The 15093-nt window shown below is 33.1% G+C and overlaps 1 protein-coding gene across 1 annotated transcript; it reads right to left on the bottom strand.

The window, feature by feature from the left end:
* Positions 1 to 7572: 7572 nt before the first annotated feature.
* On the bottom strand, positions 7573 to 9965 carry LOC126656493 (pentatricopeptide repeat-containing protein At1g60770). The gene is made up of 2 exons (XM_050351073.2): positions 9612 to 9965; positions 7573 to 8936 (listed from the first exon to the last, which is right to left on the bottom strand). The coding sequence occupies exons 1-2, from the start codon at positions 9837 to 9839 to the stop codon at positions 7689 to 7691; spliced, it is 1476 nt and encodes a 491-aa protein (XP_050207030.1). The 5' UTR covers positions 9840 to 9965; the 3' UTR covers positions 7573 to 7688.
* Positions 9966 to 15093: the final 5128 nt, after the last annotated feature.

Here is a 15093-nt window from a genome sequence, read left to right as displayed (position 1 = left end):
TGCTGGTGTATGCAAATCCTGAAGCAGATAGGTTATCCATTGTACTTCACATGTGAGGGCAGCTAAGGCACGATACTCAGCTTCAGAACTAGATCTAGATATTGTATTCTGCTTCTTTGATCTCCAGGATAACAAAGAATCTCCTAAAAACACACAAAAGCCAGATATGGATCTTCGAGTGTCAGGACATGTAGCCCAATCTGCATCAGTAAAGGCAGTGAGCTTCATATTAGCAGATGAACTAAAAAATATGCCTTGACCAGGTGTGCCCTTGACATATCTTAAAACTCTGTGTGCAGCAGCCAAATGAGCATTTGTAGGACAATCTAGAAATTGACTGAGTTGTTGAACTGCAAAAGAGAGATCTGGTCTGGTTGTACAAAGATAAAGAAGCTTGCCAATCAACTTCCTATACTCAGTATTGTCATTCAATAAATCCTGATCATCTTTGATAAGTCTGCAGTTGGCTAACATTGGAGTAGGAACAGGTTTACTGTCCAAATATCCACTGTCAGTTAACAAATCAAGTGCATACTTCCTTTGGGATAAATGAATTCCTGATGAAGATCTTGCCACTTCCAATCCCAAAAAATATTTTAAAGTTCCCAGATCCTTAATACTGAATTCTTTATGCATATAACTTTTGATCATATCAATTGCTTGTAAAGATGTGTTGGCCAGAATAACATCATCAACATAAATGACCAAAGCCAGAAAATAAGAATCAGTATGTTGAATCAAAAAGTTTCAGTTTCAGGGGGAGTCAATTTCAAGTGACAACCGGATGTCCAGTCCCGGTTGCACTTGAGGGGGAGTGTTGAAGATAATCCCACATTACTTAGGAGAATAAATATAAATGAGTTTATAAGTGTAAAGGTTCAACCACCTATTAACTAGTTCTAGTTATTTTGATCATGGTTGAACCTAAACACTCTCATAAGCATGTGGATTGTCACATTCTCACCAATTTATGATTAATTACTCCCACCGATTTATCCAAAATAATATTTCTAATATGTCCCCATGCAGAAAGGCATTATTAATGTCTAATTGCTGCAGATGCCAATTCTTCTTGGCAGCAAGAGCTAATAATGTTCTGATGGTGGTCATTTTAGCCACTGGAGAAAAAGTGTCTAAAAAATCCAAACCCTCACATTGTGTGTATCCTTTTTCCACAAGTCTAGCTTTGCATCTATCAAGTGAACCATCAGACTTGTATTTAGTTCTGTACACCCACTTGCAGCCAATGGATGTTTTACCATCAGGTAAATCAGTAAGTACCCAAGTGTGATTGTCTTCTAGAGCTTTTATTTCTGAGTTCATTGCTTCCTTCCAGCAATCATGCTTGATGGCTTGATTATAAGTTTTTGGTTCAGTAAGAGCACTTATACTCACACTAAAAGTTTTGTGAGCCAAAGACAGTTTATCATAAGATAATACTGCTGAAATGTGATGAGGGGATGTTGTTTGTTTGGATAAAGAGGGTGGAAGAGAAACTGAATAATCAGTGAGATGTTTAGGTAATTGAGTTGATCTTGCAGATTTTCTGATTTCAGGAAAGTCTGTAGACTGAAAAAGTGGTTGTACAGGAATTGAAATCTGCTGAGGTGGAGAATTCCAGACAGCATGATCAGCTAATGGAGATGTTGATGTTGTTGGAGGGCTAGGAATAGATTGTGAAGTAGAATGAAAAGAATTTGGCTTTTGGTAAAGAATCAAATCACAATCTAAGTCAGAAGTAGATATGGTTGGTTTTTGAGAGATAAGAAATGGAAATTGATTTTCATAAAAGACAACATGCCTTGAAATAAATAAAGCATGAGTCTGTAAGTTGTATAACAAAAATCCTTTTGTGTTAGGGGGATACCCCAAAAACAAACATTTTATAGCTCTAGGATCAAACTTCTTTCTGTTAACATCAATTGTACTTGCAAAACAAAGACAGCCAAACACTTTTAGGTTATCAAATGAAGGCTGTTTGTTATAAAGTTTAAAGAAAGGAGTATTGTTATCAATTATAGGAGAAGGAGTCCTATTGATCAAGTATACTGCATGTAAAATGCAATGAGACCAAAACTTTAAAGATAAAGAGGATTGGAACCTGAGTGCTCTTGCAACATTCAAAATGTGTTGGTGCTTTCTTTCCACAGTTGAATTCTGCTCTGGAGTGTAAGTGCAGCTAGTTTGATGCAGAATGCCAAACTGCTGATAAAAATCTGTAAAAGCAAATTCTGGACCATTGTCAGATCTTAAGATTTTAATGGTTGTGGAGAATTGATTTTGAACATATTTTTGAAAATTCTGTAAGTGACATCTAGTTTCTGACTTTGCTTTCATAAAGAACACCCAAGTAAATCTGGAATAGTCTTCTACAATTGTCAAAAAGTATTTATATCCATGAATTGATTCAGTTGATACAGGGCCCCAGATATCAACATGAATAAGATCAAAGATCTTTGAAGTCTTAGAAATACTATGAGGAAATGACAATCTTTTTTGTTTTGCTAAGTGACATATATCACAAATTTTATCCTGTGACATCTTGATGGAAGGATCAAGTTGCTGCAGAAGTTTGAGCCTTGGAGCAGATAAATGGCCCATTCTGAAATGCCAAAGATCAAATACTGAAACTTGTTTGACAGTCATCACTTTATTGTCTGTATTGCTTTTCTCTTTTGTGTAAGGTAGTAGCTGATATAAGCCATCTCTTTTTTCAGCTAAACCAATCTTCTTCCATCCTTGAATTCCCTGGATAAAGCACAATCCATGATGGAGAATCAAGCATATATTACTGTCATTAGTAATTTTGCTAGCAGAAATCAGATTAAAATCAAATGATGGTACATGAAGTACATTATGTAACACCAAGGAGGGACTGATCTCAACAATCCCTATATGTGTAACTGGAATTAAAACTCCATTTGGCAATTTCACATGCACATTTCTGACTGGCTTACTTTCTTTGAAGAGTGCAAAATTGCACAGAATGTGGTCAGTAGCTCCTGTGTCCAAAATCCATGAATTTTGACAAGACTTAGCATTGAAAAAACATGAATGTATAATACCTTGATCAGTGGTAAGAGACTTGAAGTCAGCAGTAAGAGAATTAACTCTGCTATTATCAATGGATGCTGATGAATTAGAAGTTTGAATCATTGCCATGATCTGCTGACACTGTTCTGGTGTAAATGGCAAAATAGCACCAGGATCAAACTTATTAACTAATGATGATTTCTCTGAATTTTGGTTATTCAACTTTGGTCCTTCATTGAATTGCCTTTGATCATAGCAAGACTGATTGGATTCCTGCTCATATTGGACCTGATTAGCAAAAGATGCTTCAGGTTTAAAGTTTTGTCCAAAATTTCCAAAGTTTGGAGGGAAGCCATGCTTCCTATAGCATATGTCAACTGTGTGACCTCCTTTTCCACAATAAGAACATTGTTTCTGTTTACTGTTAAAAGTACTATATCCACCTCTCTTGAAAAAGTTGTTTCCTCCTCTATAGTTGTTCACACCTCTCCCTCTAGCATAGCAGGCAGTAGGTTCAGCATCAATTTGGTCTGGCTCATAAGGTACTTGTGACATGAAAGCACTAGAATCTGAAATAATCCTGTTATTTACAGCAGGAAGTTGTCTTTCTTGCTGATTTACCATTGAAAACACCTTGTTCATGGTAGGCAAATGTTCCATCATTAGAATTTGAGTTCTGATGTTGTTGTAATCATCATTTAAGCCTTTTAAGAATTTTATAACCTGCTCATTTGACCTTTCTGTCTTCAGTGTATCATACAAATCACAAGAACATTTAGGATTGCATTTGCACATAGGAATAGCTCGCAAGCTTTTTAATTCATCCCAGAGAATCTTTAACTGTGTATAATACTCAGTAATTGACAAAGAATTCTGCTTCAAAATATAAATTTCTTCCAAAATATCACCAACTCTGTAATGATCTCCTAAAGAAAATTTATCTCTCAAATCCTCCCAGATCTCAAAAGCAGTATCTATATTAGCAACACTTTCAGCAATTGCTGGTGAAACAGATCCATAAAGCCAAGTCATAACAAGATTGTTGCATCTTTCCCAAGCAGGGAACAAAGAATCATCAGCATCAGGCATAGTGATAGATCCATTGACAAATTTATATTTATTTTTAGTGATCAAAGCCATTTTCATTGACTTGATCCATGTATGATAGTTGCCTCCATGAAGAACTTTAGAAACAAGAATTAGAGATGGATTTTCACCTGGATGTACAAAATATGGACTGGAAAAAGACTCCTCTGGTCTTTGTATATGATTCGCCATTAATGAGGCTTCAAAGCTTTCAATATAAACTGTTGATTGATGAAGAAGAGACTGGATTAACCAGCTCTGATACCATAAGAAAATTAGAACAAAGAAGTTTTCAGCTTTATTAATGAAACTTGAAAACTAAAGATTATAGAGAGGAGTAACTACTTCCTCTATTTATACTAGAAGAAATCTTAACTAGCAAGTAAACTAAAATAACTGCCTCAAGCATCATTTCTTCATGTTTCTAATAGCTCAGCAATAACAGGCTGTCAACAGGCTGTCACCAGCTCAGCAAACACATCAGAGAGCACACTCTTCATCAGCACACACACTTCACATGGTTAATAGAAAACCATTGCTCGTGTAACTAACTTCTTGATGATGTGGCAATCCATGTGATCAATCATGTAACCAATAAGAAAAAGCCAGATATCATATTAAAAAAGATTTGGACACAATTAAACAATTCAAAAATAGCCTTTATATTTACAATATATTTCATATTAATCCTTCAAAAGATTTTTTTAATTGATAAACAATTTAAACTAGAGACCAATAAACATTTTTCCTTTTTAATCAAAAAATATTAAAAATATGATGTCGTCTTCTATGTGTACTTTATGTGTACTTTTAAAGAAAATACAAACATTTTTATTATTTACCTTATGCCTAAGGCTAAAATATATAAACTCGATCCATCAGCTAAATGTAATAAGGAGACGGGGAAAAAGCTGACTTAAAAGGCAAGCTGGTGAGTTTACTTCTACGTATCTTTGAAAACATTAACACTTATTTATGAAAACCTTTGACGCATATTTACTTTCTTGAACTGCAAGGAAACTTTGTTGAACTTGAAACAATAATAAAAAGGATATAAGTCCAGGTATAGCTTTCAATGGTGGATTTGAAATCTATAATGGTGGATTTGAAATCTATAAAAATAATGGAATTATCAACTACTCTATTAATTGAATCCACCAACCAACTATTTCATAAAAATGGTGACGGCGACTTTAAATATAGCAAAATGAGTCTAGGTGTTTACCCATTTTAGTTTTGAATCTGCAGACTGCAAGCCCTTTTGTGCCCACTTGCCAAAACAGGACCTAAGAGTAAGCGCGCAACTGAGCAGTTGATGTTCGAGTTTCAAAATACTCGAGTTAATTATACATAATTGAATTGATTTCGAATTTCAAATATTCTAACAGATTCGAGATCAAGCTCCTAAAATAAAATTTGACAGAATTCAAGTCGAGTTTCGAGTTTTAGATTTTAGAATCAAGTTCAGCTTTAACAATATTTCTACTCAACTAGGTTACCTAATACCCAAATGTTAGAAAGACATTAGTTTTAAAAATTACTCTTTTTCCTTTTGTGGCTCTTGGCTTAGGGTCCTTCTATAACACAATTTAAGAAAGATTATATGTCAATATCACTACTATTTTATGCTCCGAAATGATGTGTGACTTATCAATTGGTGCAGTAGTAGTAGGCCAACGGAATTTATTGTAAATTGCCTCAAAAGGTCAAAATTTGTGATTTAGTAGCTTAGTTGTGAGGCTGTAAAAATTTAAATATACAATTTTACCTAAAAAACCTTCCTTCATAGCAATCTTGTTAAAAATCCCTAATTCTGAAATCATATTTTCCCTTAATTGACCGGAATCAAAGTTACCACTTGCTTCAATGAATATCAGTCTCACGCAATAATAAAAATAAAATTGGATTGAGTCAAGCTCGAGTATGCTTGAAAAAGGAGGTTGCTCCTTTCCTATCGAATCAATGGTAACCTTTCAAAAGATCATTCGCGAGGAATAATAATTTTTACCTCGTAATTTCAGAAACGGCTCTGACTCTAACTTGCTTGATTACTAATTTCATTTACCTTAGCTAAGTCTTGACCATGGGCAGATTTGGACCCGGAACCAGCCTGCTCAGAACTAATCTGAAACCGGTAAAACTCATATTCCGAGCTTAGAATCAATCAAACCCATAATAAGGCCAAAATACGTTCATCAAAATCAGGTCGGAATTGGTCAAACCTAAAATGAGGCCAAAGCCGGCCTAGAACCGGTTCGAAGATGATTTCTATTTTGGAACAGAATCCGGCAGATCCAATAATTCTGAGCCAGTTCCATTTATAAAAACCGAGTCAGCCGGTTCCGGTTCCGAATCGGGACTGCCAGTTCACGAATCATAACCAGGGCTAAGCATAGCCTTTCAATAGTTACTCTAAACTGCAGTTGATTTATCCGAATCATTAAGACGTACCATTGGACAAATTCCACATCGGACTAGCTGGTTATTGCAACCCCACACAGCCCTATTAATTTTGATTTTGCCCCACACTGCAATTTTGCTAGGCCTATGGCAGAGAAGCAAATGCCCTGACAGTATCTGACATTTTTCTTCCTTTTGAGGTTACTATTGAACTAACTATATTAAGCTTAAAATTCCAGAAACTTTCAACCATCACCTATTTCAAGTATTAGCAGCTTTTATGTTGTCTGTTTTGTAATCATTATGGAACAATTGTGTGTACCTTTATTTTCAATAAAAATTCTATCTCTGTTAAAAAAAAAAAAACAAGAAAGACTCATTTCACCCCTCCAATTTTGCACAAAAACAAAGGAGTACAAGTTCGTGTTTTTGGGCAAAAACATCCACAACTAGCCAATTTTGGATTGGTTTACACCTCTGACCATCATAAATTGATCAAAAATTGGAAAATTGTGGGTGTTTTGTCCAAATCCACGAACTCACAAACTCTTTAGATTTTTTATACCAAGTTGGACGAGCTAACAGCGAAATTTTGTTACATGGACTCTATTCACCATGTTATCCAATGAAATTATAATGCACTGTTAAATGATTGAAAACAATAATTAATTATATCACATTACTGACATCATATAATAAAGAGTTATGATTTTATTGGCTGTGTCTACGAATAACGTGGTAATCAGAGTCTGCAAAAAAATTTCAAATAATAGTAAAACAAAGCCCAAAAAAATGTCATAAACCTATAATTTCCATGCATAAAGATATGCATGGATTGGTAGCCATGCTAGTTTGAAAAGGCCTAAGCATTCATGGTATTCCTTTAGCTTAACTTCATCCTAACAATCCAAGGCCAAAGCTCAGAAAAAGGCCATAAACCTATAATTTCCATGTAAGAAATACATGGATTTGTAACCATGCTAGTTTGAAAAGGCCTAACCATTCATGGTATTCCTTTAGTTTAACTTCATCCTAACAATCCAAGGCCAAAGCTCAAGGGGTATGGGAGCATTTCATTATTGAATCAAAATCGGCAAGCTAGAAAACTATGTAAAATTGCTTCCATATCTTCGAAATCATAACAACAAAAATGAAAGAGGAATGGAAACTCACTCCACACATATAACTTCAAGCAGCTTCTGACTAGCCTCGCTCACCTCTACATTCTCCATTTTCAGCCGGCGACGCATCACTTGGCTTGTCCTTCCAGCAGCTGCATAAGTTCTTATCAGTGACTCGAACACATTTGCCCCTATATCATCTGTAGCGTTTTTCAAGATCTCAATAAAACCTTCTGCTCCATCAACATCTTTTTGTTGCTCAAAATGTTCCATGAAAGATGCCACTACCTCAGGTGATGGAATCCACTTCTGACCATTCCCTCTACCCTTAGATATCGCTTTGGCTAAACAATCAGTAGCTAACTTGATATCTCCATTTTTAAAATGATAATCTGAAAATATTTCCCAGGTTTTAGCATTAGGCTTAGCTCCTCTCCCACCGCATGCCTTTTGCTTGAGCGCTTCTGCCTTTTCTAGCAAACCGTCTTTCGCATAAGCTCCAATGAGAACATTTGCAATCCTAATATCATAAGTTGAGCATTTGGATTCCCATTCTTTAAGACATTTCTCTGCACCAGATAAATCTTTCAAATTAACCAGCACTTGGATCATATTCAGATAGCTTATATTTGAAGTTTTAGGAAATGCCAGTCTCAAAGAACGCCATATGCGATAGACCTCAGGCAAGTTCCCTATCCGACCATACAGAGTAATTAGGAATTGGAAAGCAGAATGATCTCGATGAGCATTTATTTCCTCCAATTCTTTCAGCGCCTTTTCTGCCTTCTCAAACAATTGTGCATCAACATAAATAGAGGCTAAATTGCTATATGTTGTCCAATCAGGAGCAACTCTACCATCCCTCTTCATCTCATCAATTACTCTTTCGACGCCATAAATATCATTGACGGCTGCTAAAGCCCTCATCCAGATATTGTATGTATAAGAATCTGGCATGATACTGTTGGACTTTATTTCTTGTATAATTCCTGGAACCTTTTCGGGCTGACCTATTTTTGTGTATAGAGTCATTAAACTATTGTAAGACATGGAGGTTAAACCAAGGTTAAGCTCTTTCATCTTCTCTATGAGAGCTTCAGCCTCTTCAGTCATCAGTTCATTGCAATAACAATTGAAAAGCGCTCCATACGTTAGATGGTTCTTAGATGATTCAGGAAGATCTATAAAGTAGCTTTCCGCAGCAGGAATACCTCTGGCTTTAGCAACTAGATCAAGATGGATAGCTTGATCACTGACTGTCTTATTCATTCCTCTCTTAGACATAGAGTCCGACAGCTGAAAATTGCAAAACGTTACTGATCTAGAACTTGCAAAACATGCTAAGAAGTAACAAGCACGCGGGTATGAAAAGCGAAACAGAATCTAAAAAATGCAATAACTAAGTTAACACGAATTCTGCTTAGCCAATTTTCATGTTACAAACACTCCTAATTACTAAAATTTCATTCGTTCAATCTTAAATTAATAAATTTTAAAGGCATTTTGAATACAATGGACACGCTGCAAATGAACTGACATCTTCATTTACAGATTTCAATTTGCGCACATAACTTATTCCCAAAATATCCCCTTGTGAAGAAAAACATCTGCTATGAGCAGTCCAATTGTTTTACTAAATGAATGAGCAGTCCAATTGTTTTACTAAATGAACAGTTATCTGGGACTCTGGGGATGCACTGATTTGATAATCATAATAAGAGATTAACAAAAACCGATAGCATATAGGATTACTATTGCAAACCCGGAAACAATGTATATAAAATTTGAACACATTTCGTTTCAATATAAAATCAAAGTGTAGCGATGAGTAATAATTCCATAAATTTAAAAATTCCACAATAATACGCCAAACTAGAACTAAAACATTATCGAATAAGCTTCTATCAGTTCAAATAATAAAATGATATGTAAGGAAACAAGATTTAGATTGAGATTTAAAAGCAAAAAAACCTTAACAGCCGGGTAATAAAGCCCGCGATCGCGGAGCTTTTTAAGAGTATCACCAACTTCCCATTTGTAAACACGCTTTGAGCTCTTTAAGAACTGATTCAATTGCTCTTTAACCCTAACTTCACTGCTTCCTTCTTTGAATAGCCTATAGTAGAGTGCTTCTTCTACATACTTCTTTGACCTCTTTGCCACATTCTTTGTGCGCCCAAACAGTTGCGGCATCGCCATTTTTGGATCTTCAGTTTAGAATTTGGGAATTTTAATGGAATTTGAATAAATTTTCTAGGGCTTCATAAACCCTAATTTCTATCATGGGTTCAATTTTTTTTAGTTGGGAAATATGTTGCAGAGGGTTTTAGCTGGAGCTGAAAGAAATGTGGACTTGATATTGGGTTTCTAATACGACCCATTTAGCCCAATTGCTTTGTGGGCTAATTATAGGTTATAAATGGAGAAAATTAGGATAAATACTCTACTTTTGAAAATAATTTGACTTCCTATCTCATTAAAGAAAAGATAGAGAAAATACCTCACTATTTTAATGTTTTTATTCTTTTACTATAAAACATGTTTATATTATAATTATACCTACTATTTATTAATTTTTTACTCTAAATATATTTTCCTTACTCTAATTATGTTACAGCTGTCATTTTTTTTAATATTTCTCTCTCCTTTCCTCTCTCCTCTCTCCTTCTCCTCCTTCTCTTTTTCTTCTTCTTCATCTTCTTATTCTCTGGTTCTTTTTTCTTCTTCTTTATGTTTCTTTCTTTATTTTATTTTTTTTACTCCGCCGCCGTTTCTTCATTGCTCCTCCGCCGTTCTTTCATCGCTCCGCCGCCGTTCTTTCGTTGCTTCCCGTTTTTTATATTTAATTTTGGCAATTTTTTAATACGATTTATTTTAATTTTCAGATCTAATAAATTACTCTTGAATTTTCTTATTTTTAGATCTAAAAATTTGCATTAAAAACGATTTTATGCACAAAAATAAATTTTCTGCAAAAAAAAAAAAACAGCTTCTGATTATCATATGAGTATCATCACTGCATTATCATGTAAGTATCATAACACAACACTGCAGAGAAAATTAATTTTTTTTTTATTAAAAACAGTCTCTGATTATCATGTTATTATCACTATATTATCATTTCGTTATCATAACAGTGAAGGAATAAAACAGCCTCTGATTATCATGTTGTTATCGCTATATTATCATATAACAATGCAGTATGATAACTAGATGATATTGAAGTTTGATAAGGTTATGATAATTGGATGATAATGTACGTGAAAATATAATTATAAAAAATTCATGATACCGGTGATAACCAGATGATAATTAAATAATAAAGTTATAATAATAGTATGATAATATGATACCTATATGGAAAACAATACATAAAAGTTATGATAACGAGATGATAATGTGAAGATAATACTATGATAAGGTTTTTATTGATAATGAAATGATAATAGTATGATAATATGATACCTGCATGAAAAGAAAATACAGAAAAATTATGATAACGAGATGATAATATTCTGCTACATACGATACTCACAATAGCATGATAATAAAATGACAATGCAATATGATACATTGATAATTATATGATAAGGTGAAACTGTGATAATCATATGATAATGTAATACTGTGATAATCATATGATAATATGATTTTGTCTAATATTATCCAGCATTATCATCACATTATCATATAATAATCTGCTATATACGATACTGATAATGATATGATAATAATATGTCAATGCAATATCATACACTGATAATTACATGCTAAGTTGAAGCTATGATAATCATATGATAATGTGATATAGTGATAATCATATGATAAGGTGATAATGTGATTTTGTCTTATATTATCCACCAGTATCATCACATAATAATCTGCTATATATGATAAGCAGATGACAATGCAAATGATACACTGATAATTACATGCTAAAATGAAACTGTGATAATTATATGATAAAGTGATACAGTGATAATCATATGATAATGTGATACTGTGATTTTTTATTTAGTTCATACAATTTTTGAATATACTATTAATATAATAAAATATTTAAATAGTACTATATATTTTTTAATTATAAAATATTTAATAATACAGAAATAAATGAAATAAATGAAAAGAAAATGTTTTATTTATTGGTAATTTATAATAGGCATGTTAAAGTATGCAGAAATAAAGAGTATCTAATTTATAAAAGTTTGAAAAAAGTTTGGAACAAGTAAATAAAACAAAAGTTTGAAAAAGAAAAAGAAACGTCAGATATGTAAGGTATGTGGAGAGAGAGAGAAAGAGAGAAAGAGAGTGAGAAAGAGATATAGTGTGTCAGAGAAGTTTATTATATAGGTAGAGTAAAATTCTAATAAATTGGACACGGAGAGTAAAAACATTAGAATGGCTAAATCATGGAGTATTTTTGTTGACTTTTCCTTATTGAGGTAGAAATTCAAATTATTTTCTTTTTTTAGGTAAATACGTAAATCTCTCTTATAAATGTTGATCTGGCCCGAAGAGCATCAATCCAGATCGGGCCACAAACTAAATTGATCTAAAAAGTGTTTCGACCCGAATAATATGATTTTTCTTGGAATAATTACTAAAAAGACCCTGAAGTAAGGTCAAAGTAGAGGTGGCCACGGTTCATAACCCGGCGGTTCCGGTTCGGAAACGCCGGGTCGCGGTTCAAGAAAAAGTGGAACCGGCCCGGAACCGCCTAAGAGACGGTTCCATGACGGTTCCGGTTCCGGTTTAGGACGGTTTAAAAAATTAAAAATAAAAATAAAATTTAATTACTAAAAAATGTAATTTAATAATAAAATAACTCACGGAGATAGTATTACAAGAAAATAAAGATTCTTTTTTTTAAAAAAATTAAAATATTATCAAAAAAATTAACTAAAATAAATATAACATATATTTTATTGCAAAAATAAATAAATTATATAATAAAGATATAATATATATTTTAAATATAAAATAATAAATTTTTTATCAACGGGTTCGATTCTTGAACCGGTTCCGACCCGAAACCGCCGGTTCACGGTTGAACAAATATGGAACCGGCCTGGAACCGCTCTTTGTACGGTTTCGGGCCGGTTTTAGTCCGGTTCCGGGTTTGACCGGGCCGGTTCACAAGCTGACCCAGCCCATGGTCACCTCTAGGTCAAAGTGAGTAAGTCTTCTTGATGTGTTATGCCACATCATTTTCTGTTTGCTCGACTTGAATTCGCCGAATTTTAAACTATTTAATTTTTTTAAAAAGAAGATGGTTTTATATGATAACATGTACAAAGCATGATTAAATTGAAAAAGGTACAAATGTGAAAGTAGTCACATATAGTAATTCTCTTTTGAATTTAGCAATAATTAACTCTAAATTTCACTTAAGTAATCTTAATTAATCATGATTGACTCTAATTTATTAAATTCTAATTAGAATTAATTAAACCTTAATTAAACCTAATTTAAGAAATGAGTTAACCATAATCTAAACACAGTTGGCATCTGCTTCTCCGTTCAATCCATAAAGATTGTCCTCTGCCGCTGCTTCACAAGAAATGTCGACCCTGATACTTCTTTAAACACACATTCATCTTTTTTTGATTGGAATTTTGATCTCTCTTTTTTTCAATTATTTGGCTTAGCAACAAAAGCTTCGGGTGGATTAGTAGCATTTTTTTTATTTTTTCTTTTACATTCATAGCTACATAATTCAAACTTCTCTAAAAGACACACCAATTTTAAAGCCAAATCTTCATCATCAAACGTCACATGAAAATTAAACAAATTGGCTACTAATCAATGAAAATTTGTGATATGCTCATTTATATTAGTATTAGAGAAATGCATATATCAAAACAAAATCGACTGTTCTTTTTCATGAATTTTTCTACAATACTTTCCACAATCTACCTGCGTATGTTTTATTTGAGAAATGATACTTCTCTCTGGAAAGGCAGTATCAAATTATACCACGTGCTAAACAATTGATGTAATTCCATTTTTTTCTCTTCAACACCTTTTGGTTTCTCTTTTTAAATAGCGATATTTAGATCTTGCTAAAATAGAGCTTCTAAAAACTTACTTTGCCACATTCCAAAAGGTCATTTACCATAAAAATAATCTCCACGCAATTTTTTACATTTGACATAGCCGTTTTGTCCGAAGAAGAACTTACCAATATGGAAAAACTTTTGTGTTTTGATATTTATGCATCAACTTCTATTAATAGCTAACTCATACGCCAAAAATAGAACCTTAATTCTAACATCAATTGTTGCGAAATTCAAACAATTATACTAGCAAGTTGCGTATAGTGCCAAATAATTACACTAGAAAATTACCATTCTCTCTCTCAAAGCCCACATCCACATTTATAATTTTATACATAACACATTTTATATTCTTTTCTTAAAAAAATTATCTTCTTTACGAGAACCATAATGGAAATCACTAAACATGCCGACACAATCAACATTAGACATAACAAAAAATTATTTTATTATTACCGGACAATTTTCTATTAAATCGTGGAATTAATTATTCTCATACAAACACAAATAATTATCTTCCGAATATGATCACAAATATAACAAATTATTCTAATACTCTCCACATATATCATGATTTACAATTTAATATCCATTATTTGAAAATTAAACAAAATAGCACCTCACTTTCAATTCTATTAACCATTAAGAGCTTCTGTTAAATTCCGTTTAATTACACAGTCAAAGAAAAAAATTAGTCAAAACTTAAACAAAAATTTAAACCCGAAATACTCTTAAATTGTATTAAAATTTAAATAAAAATCAGAAACTAATAAAATTGTTTTTCCTTTTATCTTCCTTTCCATCACTTCTCATTTCTTTTTTGCTGACCACCACCTTGCCACCGTTGCTGTCCTTCCACCACCTCCCCGTCTCAGTTTACAGACATTATGAGCGTGCGAGACGGCTTGAGACTTGCCTGGATTCCTCTCAGGCGAACCAACCTCCTTATCAGATGTTTATTTATTTTTTTAATCTTTTTTTGCTTCATAAAACGACATCGTCTAGGGTATTGGAATCTTTGTCTTTTATTCATATTTAAAGAAAAATTGCACAAAAATAACAAAACCTCCTAATCAATTAAATAATGAAAAGTGAGAGTCCATTTAGTTCAATTCTTAAATAAAAAATGTTAAATTGTAAATTATGCTTAAAATTGGGAGAGCCTCGTAATATTTTGCTCTCGAAAATATTGCTCTATTGCTCAAAATTAGGCAACCCACCGCCTCAACTACTCTCCATAATGACTAAAGTTGGTCAATTATACACGTTTTATAGATGAACGGAAAGTTATTTTTCTAGCCCGAACAAACAGTTTATAACTTTTTTTATTATTGATTTAATCGCGCGGTTTAAAATTTGACCAGATTGGTTAAAAAAATTACGTTCAAATTTTT

The sequence above is a fragment of the Mercurialis annua genome, linkage group LG7, assembly GCF_937616625.2.
Source record: "Mercurialis annua linkage group LG7, ddMerAnnu1.2, whole genome shotgun sequence".
Taxonomy (NCBI): domain Eukaryota; kingdom Viridiplantae; phylum Streptophyta; class Magnoliopsida; order Malpighiales; family Euphorbiaceae; genus Mercurialis; species Mercurialis annua.
The sequence above is the reverse complement of the archived record's forward strand: the minus strand, read 5'-3'. Positions and strand labels throughout refer to the sequence as shown.

Bases quoted from the DNA above. Each gene is read 5' to 3' on its own strand.
- LOC126656493 (XM_050351073.2), bottom strand. From the start codon at position 9,839: ATGGCGATGCCGCAACTGTTTGGGCGCACAAAGAATGTGGCAAAGAGG. The intron at 8,937-9,611 runs GTTTTTTTGCTT...TGCAATTTTCAG, and splicing joins TTTATTACCCGGCTGTTAAG to CTGTCGGACTCTATGTCTAA.